Source organism: Drosophila miranda, chromosome XR, assembly GCF_003369915.1.
Source record: "Drosophila miranda strain MSH22 chromosome XR, D.miranda_PacBio2.1, whole genome shotgun sequence".
Taxonomy (NCBI): Eukaryota; Metazoa; Arthropoda; class Insecta; order Diptera; family Drosophilidae; genus Drosophila; species Drosophila miranda.
In genome coordinates, this window is record NC_046674.1 from 33,310,081 (window position 1) to 33,331,431 (window position 21,351).

Here is a 21,351-nt window from a genome sequence, read left to right on the forward strand (position 1 = left end):
GTTACTGCAGGTCTGCAACCCCCACCTTCCTACAGCCGATTGGAAGGTGGCAAAGGTGGAGGATATCCAAGGGCAGAGGCGCCAGATTATCCTCGTCCTAAATGAGGAATCCATTGATCTCCTCGCAAAGTCGGACGGTGTAGTGGATTATGGCTACAAGAAGGTCACCATATCCATTTACAAGTCCGATCGCAAGGGCAGGCAAGCGGAGGTCGAGCCGGACCCGGAGCTGCCGGAGATCCCGAAAGAGGGGGCCTCGTGCGAGGAAGACAACCCGGCGTCGGATGCGGCGTCCATGATGTCGGACGACATCTTGGACGACTACGCGTTCGACGAGAGCGACCTAGCCAGAGGTCTCAGCCACATCGTTGTCGGGAGGAGCCGGAGTCCCCTGACAGCGATCTAGAAGCAACAATGGTGGAGGCGAGCCTCAGGAATGTGGTTGACGCTCCTGCAGATAAACCTCCACCATTGTAAGGCAGCATGCGCTGCTCTACTGCTCCACCTGGCCAAGGGTGGAGCCGACATAGTCCTCATTCAGGAGCCCTGGATCCTCGGAAACAGGGTCTCCGGTCTGAGGACTTCTGACTACAAGCTATACGTAGCTGAAACCGCAGGTAAAATTCGTACCTGCATTCTTGCAAAAAGAGAGATGCACTTATTTTTGCTCCCAAATTTCAGCAATGAAGACCACACCGCAGTGAGCCTCGAAGGCCAGGAGCGCTCACTGAGGATCTGCTCCGCATACATGGGGCATGAACAACCAGACCCCCCTCCACACGCGCCTCTCCGGGCTCTAATCGCAGACTGCTCGGCCAAGGACATCGGCCTAATTGTGGGGTGCGATGCCAATGCACATCACTGTCAGTGGGAAAGCACTGACACAAACGAAAGGGGTGAGTACCTTTTCAGTTACTTACTGACCACTCTGATGGTCTTATTAAACCGGGGTAGTGATCCCACCTTTATCATTAAAAACCGCAAGGAGGTCCTGGACCTCACGCTTGCCTCTCATGAGATACAGCGTAACATTGTATCCTGGAGGGTCCTGGAAGAGCACTCCTTCTCGGACCACAGGTACGTGGAAACTGTCTTCTCCTTCTCAGTACCGAAGCCAGTCCGATTCCGGAACATCAGGCGAACAAACTGGACTCGGTACTCTGATTATCTCTGTCGTGTTCTCCCTGAGCCCCCATCTGAGGAGGAGTTCTCGACGGAGGCCACGACTCGTCTTCTTAAGATCTTTACCGACGCCTGCAATAAGTCGCTCGACAAAGCATGCCCCTCTGGCAAGAACAGAGGCCGGAAGAAACCTGAATGGTGGAATCCGAAACTGGGTGAACTCCGGAAAGCCTCCCGGAGACTCTTCAATAAAGCTAAGGCTGAAAACGTTGAGCAAAACTGGGCCGAATACAAGGCCAGTCTGTCAACCTACAACAAAGAACTTAGAAAAGCCAAACGCGCCTCCTGGCGTAAGCTCTGCAGCGAAATGGAGAGTAACTCAGAAGCCTCACGCTTGCGCAGAGTTCTCTCGAAGACAACACCCACCCTGGACTACTTGAAGAACACCGACCAGTCGTGGACTACGTTCAGCGATGAGTCGCTAAATCTTCTCCTAAATACCCACTTCCCTGGCTGCGATGAAAACAGACCCAACTACCTCGCGCCTCCTTCTGTCGCCTCAAATGCCATCCTGAGACTGCTAAGCCAGGAGAACATTTCCTGGGCGATCAGAAGCTTTAAACCCTACAAGTCCGCGGGGCCAGACGGCATTTTCCCTGCCCAACTGATTCACGCGGGACATAAAGCCATTAACTGGCTCAAAATAATTTACGAGGGAATCTTCTCCCACGGGTGCATTCCTGACACCTGGCTTCAGACCAAAGTCGTATTCATACCCAAGGCAGGCAAGCCCTCGCACACTACCCCAAAAGATTTCAGACCCATAAGTCTATCGTCTTTTCTTCTAAAGGCGATGGAGCGGCTCCTGGGGCTGCATCTAACGGCGTGCATTCCGTCCAGTCTGATCTCAGACTCCCAGCATGCCTATCGGAAGGGAAGATCCACCGAAACGGCCCTACACTCGATCACATCGATCATCGAAGCGTCCCTTAACTTTAAGGAGTACACCCTAGTAGCCTTCCTCTACATAGAAGGCGCCTTTAACAACATCCTTCCGACCGCCATCACGGGCGCACTGACAGATCTGGGCGTTGACTCCAGGACCGTGAGCCTGATCGATCAGATGCTACAATGCAGGACGGTTGAGGCATCACTGGGGACGTCAACGTGTACCAGATTTGTCAGCAGAGGCACACCGCAGGGCGGAGTCCTCTCGCCCCTCCTATGGAACGTGGCAGTGAACACACTGCTGCGTGAGATAGAGGGGGGTGGCTGCCGTGTGGCGTACGCGGACGATGTTGCCATAGCATTCTCCGGAAAATTTCCGCAGACGTTGTGTGAGTGCATGACAAGTACTCTCACGAAAATGTCGAAATGGGCAGACAAATGCGGGTTAGGCGTCAACCCGTCTAAAACGGAACTGGTGCTTTTCACTAGGAAGTACAAAGTTCCGGTACTGATTCCCCAAGACTATGTGGGGAAACGCTAGTCTTCAGCAACAACGCCAAGTATCTTGGCCTAATCCTCGATAGAAAGCTCGATTGGAAATTGACCATAGAGGATAGAGTAAAGAAGGCCACAGTGGCCCTCTATACTTGCAGGAAAGCCATCGGACTAAAATGGGGAATGACCCCCTATATAGTTCGGTGGCTCTACACCGCCATCATACGACCAATCATGCTCTACGGAGTGGTATGGCCTTAGACAGAAGGACATGCCTCAATAAACTCAGCGGAGTTCAACGCATGGCAGAGCTATGCATAACTGGCGGGCTACGCACTACTCCAGGGGAAGCCCTGGATACTGTGCTGGACCTCCTCCCTGTGGATCTCATGGGAAAGAAGGTGGCAACACTTTCCGCCCTCAGAATGAGAGAAGCCAGACTGTGGAAAGCATCCGCGGTTGGGCACTCGGGAATCCTGATGAGACTCCCGCAATTACCAGAGAGGACAGATTACTGTATCCCTAGTGATCACCTGTCGACGCCCTTCCAGGTATCAATCCCATCTAGGGAGGACTGGGAGATGGGCGAACCAGGACCTGCAAATGCGGTCCACTTCTACACTGATGGCTCAAAGCTAGACGGCCGCGTGGGAGGCGGAGTCTACTGCAGCGAGCTGAACATCAGTCATTGCTTCAGGCTCCCGGATCACTGTAGTGTGTTCCAAGCGGAGGTTGAAGCCATCAAGGAGGCCATTTCGATCGTCTCCAAACTATTTCTAGATACGCACTTAGTGTGCGTCTTCTCGGACAGCGAAGCAGCTATCAAAGCTCTAGGCTCAGGTTTTTTCAGACATCGTTCAACATCGACTAACCTTCTTGAGTTTTCTAACCTAATCCACCGGGGTTTTCAAATTGGTTTGCAGACGGATGTAGTTTTTACGGACTTCAGCAAGGCATTCGATTCTGTGAACCATGCTCTGCTTATTCAAAAGCTCTCTTTATTAGGGTTCCCAACGAATCTTCTAGATTGGATTTTGTCCTATCTCTCTAACCGTACTCAACGTGTATTGTTTTCTAACGTGTTGTCAAATACTGTTAATGTTACTTCAGGTGTGCCACAGGGAAGTCATCTGGGCCCGCTTCTGTTTATTTTATTTGTGAACGACCTTCCTCAAGTTATAACATACTCTACTACACTAATGTATGCTGATGATGTCAAAATCTGTCTTTCTTACTCTGATTGGTATTTGCACACACGCCTTCAACTTGATCTAAGTGAACTACTATTGTGGTGTTCAACTAATCTTTTTTTTCTGAACCTTTCCAAATGCAAACTTATGACATTTTACCGTCGCGCTCCTCATTTTGTCTCATACGTTCTAGGAAATCATGTCCTTGAGTCCTCGGAGTCCTTTTGATCATAAGATGTGTTTCAACACCCATATAGCTGCAACTGTAAATAAAGCTAAGGGTGTTTTAGCGTTCATCAAGCGTTGGTCCAAGGAGTTTGACGACCCGTACGTTACGAAACAACTGTACATCTCGTTAGTACGTCCTATATTGGAGTATTGTTCTTGTGTGTGGAGCCCGCAGTATAAAGAGCAGCAGGCTGTTATTGAATCCGTGCAAAAGCAATTTTTAATTTTTGCCCTTCGGAACTTTAACTGGGACTCGGGTAGAATCTTGCCACCCTACCGGTCTAGGCTAAATCTTATCGACCTGCCGTCAATGCACCATCGCAGAATATGCAATGGCGTAATGTTCGTGCACAAGCTCCTTCTTGGGACTGTTGACTCCCAAACTCTCTTGGGTCAGATTGACTTGGCCGTTCCATCCAGACCTACCCGTACTTTTAGGCCTATCCGTCTACCCATATGTAGGTCTAATTATGCTGATCATGAACCTTTTAGGGTTTTATGCCATAATTATAACTCCCTCTGTCAAACCCTATCCCCTGAACTGTCTCTTAAACTAATTGCATGCAATATTTATAATCATTTAAATTTAGCTAACTTTTAACTTATCTTTTTCCGCCTTTAATAAATAAATAAATAAATAAATATCGTCGAACTCAGCGACTGTAAATGACTGCCGCAGGTCTCTGCACGAGATCGCAGAGCAGTTAGATCTCTTCCTTATATGGGTCCCCGGCCACAGGGACATCGAGGGGAACGACGCCGCCGACGAGCTAGCCAGGCAGGGTACTACGATTCCTCTCCTATCGGAGAGGGAGCAAGTAGCGATGCAGGCTCCTAACGCACGAATTGTTCGAGCAAAATGCCAATAGGAGATGGCAGCAAACCGTTTCCTATAAAGTCTCAAGATTGATATGGCCATATCGATCGAAGAAGCGCTCAGCAGAGCTGTATAAACTCAACAGAGCACAGTGCTCTGCAGTTACTAGAGCCATTACGGGACACTGGCAGATCGGCAGTCATGCCTCTAGACTGTCAATCCCTCATAACGACTTCTGCAGGAGTTGTCGCGACGAGGAGGAGGAGGAATCGGTCCCCCACTTCTTCTGCCACTGCCCAGCCCTTGGAAATCGTCGTCTTCGTATTCTCGGGGCCGCTTTCCTCACGGACATTTCGGACCTGTCCGAAATCAAACCAGGGACCTTGTCCAAATACATCCAAGCCACCGGATGGGACTGCCCTTAACCTGCAGTAGTATGCTCTCACGGTTCGGGCAACGCGAAGGGGCACATGCCCATGCGGCAACACAACGGACCTTTTATAGGTCCAGTCAACATGTCATCGACATAGAAGTCGGACTCAATAACTTCAGCAGCTTTATGGAATGAGAGTACATTTTCTGTAACTCGGGGTCACGATACAATTTTTTTTCAAGCGACAAGAACCGCCCTTTAGCCACTTCAAAAGAGTTTCCTAAGATACTGGCATATGATTTGAACGGCAGTTTTACTTCAAACCGACCTGAAGGCATGACCTGAGTAGTCCTTCTATAATGCTCTTCACATAACTTGTGTTCAGGAGATAGACTTTTTTGAAGACGGCAATTCTTCCAGTGACCAAAACTTTTGTAGTGTGTTGTCGATGTGTATCACTGACTCTTCTCGACAGCTCAAACAATTCCTCGCTTCTTGGGTGACAGTCACCTTTGGAGTGTACCTGCCCGACACAATCCAGCCGATAAGCGTTTTCTGCAGGGTTGGATAGTCGGACCTTGTCTAATTTGGCCAACAGATAAAACTTCGAAAAATATTTCTACACCTATTAACAAATCTATCTTCTGTGGCTTGAAGAAATATGAGTCTGCAAGTGGTAAGTTCTTCGGGTCTCCAGTCACTCAAGTTAAGTGTTTGATCAGGGTGATACCCCGAAATGGACCTTAAAATCCAGAAATCGACCGAAAACTCACTACCAGTAATTCGCGACTTCACCACCGTATGTATCTTTTTCTTGACTTGTGAATTGGATTCACCAATACCAAGCAAGTTGATACACGACTCCTCCCTACGGATCTGTAAGCGCTGTGCTAAGTCCTCAGTTATAAAATTGGTTTGAGACCCCGAGTCAAGCAGAGCTCGGGCCAAAACATGTTCACCATTATTTGTTCGGACGCTTACGATCTACGTAGCCAGAATAACTCTATCCGTAGCTGTCGCATGGAGAGCATGCGAAGTGGAAGGTTGATTCTGATTGGGAGGAGGAGAAGAATTCTCTGGGGGTGATTTTAACGCCAGACTTTTATTCGCCACTGTGTACCTATGCAATAAGGTATGGTGTGAGCAGCCACACACTCGACACTTCTTAGCTTTGCATCGTACTACAGAGTGGCCTTGTTGCAGACAATTGATGCACAGGGATGCAGTTTTTGCGAATTCGAACCTTTGCATTACTGCCAGCCGACCAAATGGACTGCAATCTGTCAACAAATGGCCTTTCGCATTGCAGTAGCTGCATTGTTGGTTTTTGGTATTCGCGGTAGAACACGCGAATGAGCTCCGATTATGCGGCTTGCTTGGCACAGCTTTCTGCTCCTGCTTTGGTTTGTCCGAATTTTCAGCGGAAAGATGCTGATGTCTGCATTTAAGCAACTTTTCACAGTCAGCCCAAAGTGTCAGCTTCTCATAATCGAGCTGTTCTTCCCATTTCTCTTTGGTCACCGGATCGACTCTGCTCAAGACGAGATGAATAATCATCGTATTTGAGATCTTTCTATCATCGCCTATCGACAACAATGAACCATATATGGATGAGGCGGTATCGATAAGGTTCCTTAAGGACGATGCTGATTGCTGGGTCATTTTGGGAAGACTAAATAGGGCATCAATGTGATTTTTAAAGATCAGACAATCATTATCGTAGACCCGTTTTAAGCTAGCCATTGCTTTCTCATAGTTGGTCTCGGTTACTTGGAAAGCCCTAACTGTTTCCAACGCTTCACCAGAGAGACACGAAAGCAAATGGTTGAACTTTTCGATAATTGGAATGCTTTCGTCATTGTGAACCAGAGTCTCAAATAAACCTATGAAGTTTTTAAAGTCCGAAAAGTTGCCGCTGAACTGCGGCAGTGCTAACTTCGGAAGGCGAGCACGAGTTGGGCCACCATAAGCTGGTACTGCAGGTTTTGTCTCATCAGCTGTCTTCAAGGCGCAAATGAGAGACATTAATTTTGCCTTTGTGACAATTGAGAGTTCTTCCAACTCGACTCCAAATTCATCGTCAGTGGCTATGTCTTCAATCTTCTCTTGAAGTTCGCGTGCCTTGTCAATGCTACGCATCAGCGTTTCGAGTCTGCACTCGAGCTCCGTCAATACCAGCGGAATATCCCCCGCTTCTAAACGGTCCGCTAATAAACGAATGCCTTTGACACGGCAACTGCGCTTTTTCTTCAGCTCTTCAAGGGCGATATTATTGGCTTTTGAGGTCATATTGATTCTCAATACAAGCAACTGAAGGCGAAAGATCGTTTCTAATAATCGTATTTAATGCCGAGGCACTCAATGAAATAATGGGTAATTGTACCCAAACGAGGTGAAAAACCAATATACCAGACAAATTTAGGGTAGAGCGTCGCTTCGCTGGCGCGTACACGAAAACCACACAAGAATAGCAACGAACAGCAATGGTGACAAGCGAAAACGAAAAATTTCACCGCTGTAGTTCTGAAGAATGGATGTTGTGTATACGTATGCACCGACAACGATCGACGATAAATTGATTTGCGAGGCACGACTTTGTCTTAATTGATAGTTGGATCCTACTGACACCAAACGAATATACCCGACGAAAACAGGGTAGCGCGTCACTTGGTGTTTGGTTTGGATCAAGCGCGCCAAACAAAAGAACAACGATAAGCAACGGTGAGGAGCGAAAGCGAGACGAAAAATTCACCGCTGCAGCTGCGTATTGGTATGCGTGCTTGGCCAATGACCCAACTATATATTTGACACAACGAAAACAAAAACGAGAAAGGGGTGACAGCGATTGCAGTTAAAATTAGTTATATGTGTAGTTATTGCGTCCAAGAGGGTTAGATGTACATATGTATATATGTATTAATATATATGCTCAACTCTAACTACAGCATGCAAATCTAGCTCTACTATGTCATACGTATGTGCCAAGAATTGAAAGCGAGGTGCAATTGTTTCAGCACAAGACAATAATTGCGAGTTTTTTAATCTTTTCGTCTTCACTCGAGCTTTCAATTTTTGCACAAATACCTCTTGATAAGATTGGAAATTCCAGGTACTCTCCTCTTCTGATGCTGGATGCTCCACTTGGATCTCCTTAGGTAGATGGTATATATATCTCCTTTGGTATATATGTAGCTGCAGACAGGGTATTGCACGACCGACGCGGTGATTTTCAGTTTGTTTGTTGTATTCTTTGCACACACGTCGCGGTCAATTTGGCAATTTAGCTGTAGCACATATGCATGTACATAGGTATGATAGATTTAGGCTATTGATCTATTCTCCACTGTGTCACTGTCACTTTTGCCTTACACTTTTATTTAATACGTTTAATTTGCAAGTCCACCCGGGGGCGCCATGAAAATTTAGAATAGTTTTTCTAAATAAAAGAGACCGAAAAACTTGGGTGACTGCAAAATAATTTTATTTTACGACGACGAAAAGAAGGAGTGCGTGCGTTCGTTTCAATAGATTTTTCTCGACTTTGACCATATATTCAAAACAATTCCTTCTTCGCCTATCTTACCTACGGTGGCAAAGCGGGGCGAATTCGCCAAGAGCGAGAGAGCGAGCTTTTATTGCGCTCCCGCTTTGCCCTAGCCTAACTTACACTAGACTTCATAAAATTCGATCCTAATAACAATTATCATACGCCAAATGGAGCTACAAAAAGTATATGCAAATTATGCAAAACATATGCAAAATATGCAACAGTTTCCCATGTTAATCAAATAAAAAAATAATTTAAAAGCGATTTAGAAGGTAGAATAGGTATTGAAATTTTATTAACTATTTTCTGCTATTAAACTAAATACTTCGCCAGCTTAAAGGATTCAGCATCTTCTGGGTTCAGTGTTTCAAGAACCTAAAATGCAAATTTTGAATCTTTTTATTTACCAAACTAAAATGTTTTTTGTTGACAAACATAGTACCTCTTTTATTCCCTCCATGTTATCTGCATAAAATGATGCCGCCTTCAACCATGTACCGCATCTGGTTATGATCGGTTTTGGTGGTATTGAGTATTTGTTTGTAGCGTTGTACTCTGAGCGGAGATTTTATGAACATTTTTGTCACACAGGATATGAACGAGTTAGCGATGAAACGATGTTCTTACTTTTTCAGCTATTAAATTTAATCCGTGTGCTAAACAAGTTATATGTATGAGATTCGGATACAAAACTTTAACATTTTTACCAGCTTTTATCATATGTGCCGCAACATCCGTTATGAGTAACAAAACTTTTAACTCATTCCCGTAAGGCCACAATATACGAATGCTGTCGTTCACAAATCGAGAAACAGTTGCATTATTTACTTCTTCCAACTGTTTACAGGACAATAAAAATGAGGATGAAGATTCCTTTTCGCTTAATGTTCCTACAATCGAATTCGCGACATATCGCCCTTATTTATCCGTAGTTTCGTCCACTGATATCGAAACGCTTTCGTCTTTTATATTTTCGCGAATTTTTTGGATAGATTGTTGGTAGGACTTATCCAAGTAGTTCCTTCTGAGAGAACTCTCATCAGGAATTTGTTTCCCGGTGTATTTTTTCAGGAAATTATTAAATGTAGCATTGCTAAGCACATTCCATGGTATATTTGCCGCAATCAACACTGTACATAGATCTATTTTAAATTCATCGTTTGCTGGAAGTAGGCGCATTTTCGTTGGATGCTTTGGACCTTCTATGAAGTGCAGTAGCAATATGCTGCTGCAATTGAAATCTTTTTTTCGCAAGGAATATAAAACATTAAAAGCGTTAGAACGTACGCAAGAGACTGAATATTGAAAATTCACCCTTTTGTCACAAGTAGCACAAATTATATCGTTTCCAACAATTTTAAAACACTTTTCGGAAAGGCTGTTAAACCATGTTCCTAAAAAATTTATTTTATACCTGTTTATTTCACCTCAAGGACTGTAGAAAAGTAAAGCAAACGCGCAAATCAATAGCTTTAACTAACGCCAGAGATAAAACTGATAAGAAATTACAGTAACAATATGTTACAGAGAGACTTCATATAAAGAAGCTGCACATTTTTGGTGTTGTCATAAAGCTTTTCTCTGGTTTCAAGTCCGCCTTTCGAAAAGAACAAAAAAGCTTTGCTCTGATTTTAAGTCGGGCTTGCGATAAGAAAAATAAAGCTTTGCTCTTGTTTTAAGTCGGGCTTGCGATAAGAACAACACAGCAATATATCGTAAAGCGTTGGACAAGGGAAAGTAGTATAGCTTCAATTTTTCGATGAAATTCGTGTGGATATATTTTGCATATTTTTTGCATATGCTGCATATTTGTATTTTGCATATTTTTGGCATATTTTGTTTGCATATATTTTGCATATGTTTTGCATATTTTCGATATGCATTCAAATTCGTTATATTTGAATGATCAAAGGTGTAAATAAAAATGTTGTTAACAATCTGATGAACATATGCAAAAAACCGAGGTCTATTAATTACTCTTGTAACTTTTTTTGCTTGGAATATGATAGGAGTGGTGGCTTCAAGATTATTTTATATTGCCTGCTTTAGATTTCCACAGTGGGAGTGTAGAGTAGATGGTTGGCTATTTTTAACAGCTCCTTCGAGGCATGTGATCTATGTGCTTGTCATTTTCGCCGAAGTCTTCTCTCATTTTATCTCTGTTGTTATTGGAGTGTAGTGTTTTGCCGCCAGTGACTTTACAGCCACTAATGATTCAACTGTGCTTTCTATGTCATCTTTACAGTACGTATTTGCGCAGCCCTCAATATGGGTACTTATATATTTCTTGTATTTGAGCCAATTTGTTTTTCTAGAAGTTAAAAAGTGTAGGCGTTTTGCGAACTGTGGATGGTTTAATGAGTGTAGCTCGGAATAAAAGCATTGTTGAGCTACCGATCTTCTTCAGCAGCGTATGTTGCGATAAATTTATTTCAAAGGCGACGATTCTTTGGTTTAATATACATGGTTTATTGCGATGGTTTATAGCATATCGAACAATAGCGAAAGGTCTGCGCATTTGAAAGCGATAGAGTCATTAGCGATAGAGGATTAGATCGATTCAAGATGGTGTCGGTTAAAGACGCGGGGGGTCGGTTCAAGACTGTGTCGGATTGAAGATCTATTCTAAGACAATAGACGAGGTGCAAGAAGGGATTGCTAGACCAAGACTTAAATAAAGGCATGCGGCCAAATCACTCGTGCCCTAATGCAAACAAGAGCGCGAAAAATTGAGAGAGCGATAGAGAAGGCGAAAGAAAGAAAGAAAGACGGGAGATAACGGCTGCATGTAAATGTCTGTATATATTTTACAGTGTGATACATTGGGCAGTACAAACAACAAACAGTTATAGGGTTTTACTCTACTGCTGCAGCACTGCAACAAATATAATGTAGACTTTAAAATTTTGGATATCAAAGAAAAACGAGAACATATCACAAAAATCGTTTTTAAAAGATTAAAGTTTTCAAAGTAAAATCATCGAAAAAATATAACGCAAAAAATTCTCAATTTTTAGCATCTTATTTCCAGACGACAAGCTTAGTATTCAAATGGGCTTTATAGCTTCATTTATCTGCTTTTCAAAATTGCAAAGTTCAATACAACCAGGCGTAAGATACTTAGTTTATGTAAAAAAAACATTTTTAAAGCCCCAAATCTATAAAAAAAAACCCCGGTTTGTTGAGTAGTGTAATTTGCATTGGACCTTGGTAAAAATAGGGTTAAATTCGAAAATGCATACATCACATGATTAATAACAAAATATACTTAAAAAAAAAAGAAACATAAATTAAATACAAATTTATATTTACTTATAAGCATGTTCCAGAGGAGTAGGCAGCTGCTCAAGCCCCATTCTCCCTCCTGGTTACGTATAAAATATATTGTATGGGTTACAAAAACTCATTCTTTTCGCTATCTTTAAACGCTCACAACTGACAAAATATCAATCAAACATTAAAAAACGAGGGGGGTCTTTCTGAGTCACAGCTCCGGCCGCGACTTTACAGTTATACCCGATACTCAGTCAGTATGTTTGTTCCGATCCGATCTTATCTAGATTGAGCAATCTGGTAGACATGGTCATTCTCTATAATTCTGATATTTCATCGTTCTAGCCCCATGTTGGCTCCCTATACCCTATGTGATGTTGTCTTATGAGAATTACCCTGGCGGTTTTCTGAACACATTTCGACCATGGTAAATAAAATAAGGCCATGGGCGTGCTTGGGTTTATAAAGAGGTGGTCAAAGGAATTTGACGACCTCTATATAACAAAGACTCTCTATACCTCGCTAGTTCGTCCGATTTTAAATACGCCTCCTGTGTATGGTGCACTCAGTACAAAGTACACCAGGACCATATAGAATCAATACAGAACAACTTTTTACTCTTTGCTCTGCCATCTTACTCTAGTAGACTGCTAATAGTAAACCTCCCATTCTTAGTTAATCGTAGAAAAATGCTTGGTGTGATTTTTATGCGCAACTTGATCATGGGTAACGTAGATAGCCCTGATCTGTTTAGCCGCATAAACTTCACGATTCCTATTAGATTCGCTAGAAGCTAAATACTATTGTCTCTTCCACTTTGTAGATCGAATTATTCCTTGCATGAACCGTTTAGGGTCTTCTGCTCGGATTATAATTCCCTTTACCATATTATATCCACCACTAACTTCCTTCCTCTTATTAATTTACTAATCCTCACACACCTTTCTAATAATTAGTAATTGTAGTGGTATTTGTATTTGTATTTTGAATGCATGCTTAGTTCTTAGTAAGTGTAGTGCTAATTTGCCTCGAATATTAGTCCACAGCTATCTTTCCTGCATGTTCGCGTTCGGTTCGGTTAACACTTTGCGCGTCCTGCGTCAGCGCCCCTCGGTCGGTTGGGCGGGAGGAGAGCTGCGTTTTGCCTGGGATTCGCGCGTAGCAGCCTTCTGCTGGTGTCACACGTGCCACTTGACGGTGCAGTAATTGCATCGCCTCTTGAAAGATGCAGTCATGGCATGTCAACGTCCATATATGAATCCCCAACAACAGGAAGTTTATGTTACATTAATGAAGGCAATTGATGATGGTAATGGTGGTTTATATTTCCTGGATGCCCCTGGTGGAACTAGTAAGACATTCCTCATGTCAATAGTTTTAGCCCCTGTTCGTGCGATATCCAATATTGCGGTTGCTGTCACCATATTGAGGAACCTATATATAATATTGTAAAAAACTCCGCAATGGCCACAGTTTTGTCAGCATCGAAAATCATCATCTGGGACGAATGCACAATGGCGCATAAACGTGCATTTGAAGCAATTAACCGAACATTGAAAGATCTACGCAATGACTCGAGTTTTTTTGAAGGCGCTATTATTCTACTGTCTGGCGATGTCACACGTGCCACTTGACGGTGCAGTAATTGCATCGCCTCTCGAAAGATGCAGTCATTGCATGTCAACACCAGCGTATAGTTCTATCGTGTCTTCAAAATTGTAGATGCCACAGATTTTCGCCCTGCAAATTAATCCAGATTCGTCAAACAGGTAGATATAGTCATTCTAGTTCGCCGTTTTTTGTTTTCCTATCATCAAAAATATGGATGCCATAGATTTTCGTCCTTTGTAGTGGCGGACGGTAGCGGCGCGAATTTTGAAATAAACTTGTAACAGTGCGATATCACAGGAGTCTGGATAGCTCTTACACACATCCACTTTCCCACATATCTAATATAGCCCTATATTCAATTTGAGTATCGGGTATAAAAATTCTGAATCAAAAATGTGAAGAATCACGCAGGCTCCGTTTTTCATTTACTTTTGCGGATTACGTTTTCAGCCAAAACGTTTCGTTTTCGTTTTAAGGTTCTCCAGTTTTTGCTGTTTGCACCAAAACGAAAATTGTTGCCCTGTCCAATTTTTTCCGAGCCAAATTTGAGGTTGCGTTAATATAAAATTATTTATAAAGAAAGCAAAAGTTAAATTACCCTGATACAGGTGTCAAGTTTATGTTAATGCATCAATAAGTCATTTATTTTTTTCTTTTTGCAATTAAGGTTCGTTTCGTTGTATAAAATGCCGTTTACTTTTCATTTCGTCACCGAAAAACGGGAGCGCCAATTTCTGTGTATTCGAAAGTAAATCGGAAAACTTTTGTGAATGTGAAAAACGAAGCCTGGCTGATTAATTCGAATATTTCAGTATAAAAATACACTGAACATTTTTAAATTTTGAAAGTTAAAACATAACGAGAATTCCGTACCACCGGTATTATCGATGTCGTGTACATCCAACTCTGCTCGATTCTACTCAGATAGATAAGCATTGTTTAAAATCAGACAATGCTTTTTGTTAGTACTAAATCATGAAACATTTTTAAATTTTGAAAGTTAAAACATAACGAGAATTCCGCACCACCGGTATTATCGATGTCGTGTACATCCAACTCTGCTCGATTCTACTCAGATAGATAAGCATTGTTTAAAATCAGACAATGCTTTTTGTTAGTACTAAATCATGAAACATTTTTAAATTTTGAAAGTTAAAACATAACGAGAATTCCGTACCACCGGTATTATCGATGTCGTGTACATCCAACTCCAATCCAAATATATACAGATGCTAACGGATTATTTAGAGCTAAGTCTCAACCTTCTTTTCCAAATTATATCTCATCATTCGTTCTATTTTATAATGGCAACTGCTTCGGAAGTGAGAATACACCTAATTAAATTAATCCCTTCTAAACCTCAGAACATTTTGGCTATGCTCGGCGTCCGTCGGAATGGATTCCAGAAGCCGGACGAAACGCTACCAACAAAACGTCCCTTTGTTGAGGTCTTCATGAGAGGTTCGGGCTTTGTTGTAGTGTTTGTGGGACTTGAAGAGTCCGATGAAAAACCTGATGAGCTAGCCGCTGACAACGTTGATATAGAACCCTTCGAGGACAAGGGCTGTGGGTAACCGAGTCTATTATTATTAGATCGGAATGAAAATATGTAGCGTCTTTGAACACACCTTCAAATAATTGCGATCCATTGGAGTTATGACTTTCAGCTCAAGGACGGAACCACATGATTGTATGAGATGTACAACCTGTTGGTGTGAAAACCACTTGACATCCATGCCCTCGATTTCGACAACGAAATCTCCCTCCTTGATGCCGCCAAGCTGCGAAAACATTCATCATTAAATACATTCTTATGGAACAGCAATTTAGTAACCGCTATCTACTTACGTCAGCCAGCGAATTGATCTCCACGTGAGCTATAATGACCGGCGAATCGCCGCTGACTTGAAACCCAAAGTTCTCTATCTCTTCTTTATATTGGCGGCAGTCCTTTTCATGAGCCACACGCGTAGTGACAGTGTCACAGGGGCAGGCACTAAAGTCATGACATATTGCGGATCCTTTTTGTAGTCGAACACAGCGTGGCGCAGTCCAGTGACGACGGGCAGAGAATATTGCAATCGGCCCAAGGCGTTTAAAAGGATCTTCCACTTTGTACGACGTGAAATCGGGTCCAGTTAAGGTCAATGTAAACTTCGAGGAGGTTAAACAAGTAGATACAAATTGAATGGCAATAAAGCGACACTCTCTTATTTGAAGGTCTTTGCTATGCGGAGATACCGACAAGTATCACCGAGAGTGCCTAGGCTATCGCCGGATAGCGCTCTCGGGACCCTGCCGAACTAAGAATTACTACGAAGGTCTTTGCTATGCGAAGATACCGACAAGTATCACCGAGAGTGCCTAGGCTATCGCCGGATAGCGCTCTCGGGGCCCTGCCGAACTAAGAATTACTACGAAGGTCTTTGCTATGCGGAGATACCGACAAGTTTCACCGAGAGTGCCTAGGCCATCGCCGGATAGCGCTCTCGGGACCCTGCCGGACTAAGAATTACTACGAAGGTCTTTGCTATGCGGAGATACCGACAAGTATCACCGAGAGTGCCTAGGCTATCGCCGGATAGCGCTCTCGGGACCCTGCCGAACTAAGAATTACTACGAAGGTCTTTGCTATGCGAAGATACCGACAAGTATCACCGAGAGTGCCTAGGCCATCGCCGGATAGCGCTCTCGGGACCCTGCCGGACTAAGAATTACTACGAAGGTCTTTGCTATGCAGAGATACCGACAAGTTTCACCGAGAGTGCCTAGGCTATCGCCGGATAGCGCTCTCGGGACCCTGACGGACTAAGAATTACTACGAAGGTCTTTGCTATGCGGAGATACCGACAAGTATCACCGAGAGTGCCTAGGCTATCGGCGGATAGCGCTCTCGAGACCCTGCCGGACTAAGAATTACTACGAAAGTCTTTACTATGCGGGGTAGGTATCGCCGAGAGGGCTTAGTCAATCGCCGGACAGCACTTTCAGGACCCTATGGAACTACTGGGATAATACGGGGGGGGGGCACCAACAGGTGTCACCGAGAACGCCTAGGCCATCGCCGGACAGCGGCCTCGGGACCCTGGCGGACTAAGAATTACTACGAAAGTCTTTGCTATGCGGAGATACCGACAAGTATCACCGAGAGTGCCTAGGCTATCGCCGGATAGCGCTCTCGGGACCCTGCCGAACTAAGAATTACTACAAAGGTCTTTGCTATGCGAAGATACCGACAAGTATCACCGAGAGTGCCTAGGCTATCGCCGGATAGCGCTCTCGGGGCCCTGCCGAACTAAGAATTACTACGAAGGTCTTTGCTATGCGGAGATACCGACAAGTATCACCGAGAGTGCCTAGGCCATCGCCGGATAGCGCTCTCGGGACCCTGCCGGACTAAGAATTACTACGAAGGTCTTTGCTATGCAGAGATACCGACAAGTTTCACCGAGAGTGCCTAGGCTATCGCCGGATAGCGCTCTCGGGACCCTGACGGACTAAGAATTACTACGAAGGTCTTTGCTATGCGGAGATACCGACAAGTATCACCGAGAGTGCCTAGGCTATCGGCGGATAGCGCTCTCGAGACCCTGCCGGACTAAGAATTACTACGAAAGTCTTTACTATGCGGGGTAGGTATCGCCGAGAGGGCTTAGTCAATCGCCGGACAGCACTTTCAGGACCCTATGGAACTACTGGGATAATACGGGGGGGGGGCACCAACAGGTGTCACCGAGAACGCCTAGGCCATCGCCGGACAGCGGCCTCGGGACCCTGGCGGACTAAGAATTACTACGAAAGTCTTTGCTATGCGGAGATACCGACAAGTATCACCGAGAGTGCCTAGGCTATCGGCGGATAGCGCTCTCGAGACCCTGCCGGACTAAGAATTACTACGAAAGTCTTTACTATGCGGGGTAGGTATCGCCGAGAGGGCTTAGTCAATCGCCGGACAGCACTTTCAGGACCCTATGGAACTACTGGGATAATACGGGTTGGGGGCACCAACAGGTGTCACCGAGAACGCCTAGGCCATCGCCGGACAGCGGCCTCGGGACCCTGGCGGACTAAGAATTACTACGAAAGTCTTTGCTATGCGGAGATACCGACAAGTATCACCGAGAGTGCCTAGGCTATCGCCGGATAGCGCTCTCGGGACCCTGACGGACTAAGAATTACTACGAAGGTCTTGGCTATGCGGAGATACCGACAAGTATCACCGAGAGTGCCTAGGCTATCGCCGGATAGCGCTCTCGAGACCCTGCCGGACTAAGAATTACTACGAAAGTCTTTACTATGCGGGGTAGGTATCGCCGAGAGGGCTTAGGCAATCGCCGGACAGCACCTTCAGGACCCTGTGGAACTACTGGGATAATACGGGGGGGGCACCAACAGGTGTCACCGAGAACGCCTAGGCCATCGCCGGACAGCGGCCTCGGGACCCTGACGGACTAAGAATTACTACGAAAGTCTTTGCTATGCAGAGATACCGACAAGTATCACCGAGAGTGCCTAGGCAATCACCGGACAGCGACCTCGGGATCCTGCTGGGCCACAAACTACTGGAGGGAATCATGCGGAGGGGGCTCCAGTAGGTGTCGCCGAGAACGCCTAGGCAATCGGCGAACAGCGGCCCCGGGATCCTGCTTGGCTAAAAACTACGGGAGTGGATCATGCGGGAGCGCCGACAGGGGTCACCGAGAGCGCCTAGGCAATCACCGGACAGCGGCCTCGGGATCCTGCCGGGCTACGAACTACTGGAGAGAGTCATGCGGGGTACCGACGGACATCTGTAACGAATACGGATCACCACGTGGGTGGGGCAAGAGGAGACTCGGGCCAGAGGCGTCAGGATGTACAGAGAAGGCGAAACTCCGGACACCCAGTTTTCCGAGTGTATAGATTGTTTGTGGCCAGGCTATGTTTTCGTTATATCCATTATTTTTCACTTTATTCTCTCATTGCCCTACCTATCGCACCGCTCAGCAGCCCGTATACACGACTAGAGACTCGCTTACCCTGAATCCCCCACGCTTATAGTTTCCGGCAGCTTCCTCTCCTCAGTAGGCACGGCGTCAGTACAGATCGTTACGCTCTGATACTTTTCAGCAGTCTTAATAATTTTTCTTCCGCGAACACCTCTATTCAATCCGCCACTCACTGATCGACTTCTTTTCTATCTCCACGTTTTCCCAGCTCAGTACCGGCGTTCTGCTGGCTCTGCCGATCCAGCGTCAGCGTGGGCGGCCAGCGTCGTCATTCTCGCTGCGGCAGAGGGCTGGCGCCGTTGTTTCCGCTCTCTTTCGGCGTCTGTGCTGCGCCGGTGGCTTTCGTCTCTCTTTTCTGCTTCTGGCGCGTCGTTGCTTTCTGGGTTTTGGTTTTCGGTGTTTTCCTCGTCTCTCTTCGACCGCTGCTGCGTTGATGCTGTTGGCTTACTGTTCTCGGCGTTTCTCTTCGGCCGCCGCTGCGTCGATGCTGTCGGCTTATCGTTTTCAGCGCTTCTCCTCTGCCGTTGCTGCGTCGGTGCCGTTGGGTTTCGGTTCTCGGTGTTTTCCTCGTCTCTCTTTTGCCGCTGCTGCGTCGTTGTTGTTGGGTTTTTGGTTCTCTGAACATCCAGTGGCGTCTGCCGTGATTGCATTGTGATTACACTGTTGTTGTGCAGGCGTTCTTCGATCTGATGCAGCTTTTCAAATATATTTCATAGGCACGGCCGGCGACTAATAGGTTTATATGATGATGGCTGGGACTTGTCCTTGCCTTGTTTATGGATTATTTTGTGGACATTTTCTTCCATTGTTGAGGATAATAGACCCATTTCATCATGCTGTTGAATATTATGGTAAGAAAATATACTTCACAGCTCGGCAAATCTATGATCGTTTTAGGGGAGATGTTCCGTGGCCCAGCGCTTTTTTTGAAATTTGGTCCTTAATTACTAGACCTCGGAATTTGCATATTTGCATATTTTTAAAGGATTAAGATAGAAAAATTCTGATGACACTAAAGTTCGTTTCATGAAAAGTAAATTTGAAAACGATCTGCATATTTTCATTTTTGTTTGCATATTTGCATGAAATGCATATGCATAATATATGCCAAAATATGCAAAGTATATGCAAATTATGCAAAAAATAAGAAAAGTATATGCAAATTATGCAAAACATATGCAAAATGCATATGCATTATGCAAAATATGCAACAGTTTCCCATGCTAATCAAATAAAAAAATAATTTAAAAGCGATTTAGAAGGTAGAATAGGTATTGAAATTTTATTAACTATTTTCTGCTATTAAACTAAATACTTCGCCAGCTTAAAGGATTCAGCATCTTCTGGGTTCAGTGTTTCAAGAACCTAAAATGCAAATTTTGAATCTTTTTATTTACCAAACTAAAATGTTTTTTGTTGACAAACATAGTACCTCTTTTATTCCCTCCATGTTATCTGCATAAAATGATGCCGCCTTCAACCATGTACCGCATCTGGTTATGATCGGTTTTGGTGGTATTGAGTATTTGTTTGTAGCGTTGTACTCTGAGCGGAGATTTTATGAACATTTTTGTCACACAGGATATGAACGAGTTAGCGATGAAACGATGTTCTTACTTTTTCAGCTATTAAATTTAATCCGTGTGCTAAACAAGTTATATGTATGAGATTCGGATACAAAACTTTAACATTTTTACCAGCTTTTATCATATGTGCCGCAACATCCGTTATGAGTAAAAAAACTTTTAACTCATTCCCGTAAGGCCACAATATACGAATGCTGTCGTTCACAAATCGAGAAACAGTTGCATTATTTACTTCTTCCAACTGTTTACAGGACAATAAAAATGAGGATGAAGATTCCTTTTCGCTTAATGTTCCTACAATCGAATTCGCGACATATCGCCCTTATTTATCCGTAGTTTCGTCCACTGATATCGAAACGCTTTCGTCTTTTATATTTTCGCGAATTTTTTGGATAGATTGTTGGTAGGACTTATCCAAGTAGTTCCTTCTGAGAGAACTCTCATCAGGAATTTGTTTCCCGGTGTATTTTTTCAGGAAATTATTAAATGTAGCATTGCTAAGCACATTCCATGGTATATTTGCCGCAATCAACACTGTACATAGATCTATTTTAAATTCATCGTTTGCTGGAAGTAGGCGCATTTTCGTTGGATGCTTTGGACCTTCTATGAAGTGCAGTAGCAATATGCTGCTGCAATTGAAATCTTTTTTTCGCAAGGAATATAAAACATTAAAAGCGTTAGAACGTACGCAAGAGACTGAATATTGAAAATTCACCCTTTTGTCACAAGTAGCACAAATTATATCGTTTCCAACAATTTTAAAACACTTTTCGGAAAGGCTGTTAAACCATGTTCCTAAAAAATTTATTTTATACCTGTTGATTTTCGGCATTTCACTCCACTTCACCTCAAGGACTGTAGAAAAGTGAAGCAAACGCGCAAATCAATAGCTTTAACTAACGCCAGAGATAAAACTGATAAGAAATTACAGTAACAATATGTTACAGAGAGACTTCATATAAAGAAGCTGCACATTTTTGGTGTTGTCATAAAGCTTTGCTCTGGTTTCAAGTCCGCCTTTCGAAAAGAACAAAAAAGCTTTGCTCTGATTTTAAGTCGGGCTTGCGATAAGAAAAATAAAGCTTTGCTCTTGTTTTAAGTCGGGCTTGCGATAAGAACAACACAGCAATATATCGTAAAGCGTTGGACAAGGGAAAGTAGTATAGCTTC

The 21,351-nt window shown here is 44.1% G+C and overlaps 1 protein-coding gene across 1 annotated transcript; it reads right to left on the reverse strand.

Moving 5' to 3' along the window:
• Positions 1-14,870: 14,870 nt before the first annotated feature.
• On the reverse strand, positions 14,871-19,559 carry LOC117186088 (rhophilin-2-A-like). The gene is made up of 4 exons (XM_033386188.1): positions 19,546-19,559; positions 15,453-15,831; positions 15,233-15,385; positions 14,871-15,168 (listed from the first exon to the last, which is right to left on the reverse strand). Exons 1-4 carry the CDS (start codon positions 19,557-19,559, stop codon positions 14,965-14,967), a joined length of 750 nt encoding a protein of 249 aa, XP_033242079.1. The 3' UTR covers positions 14,871-14,964.
• Positions 19,560-21,351: the final 1,792 nt, after the last annotated feature.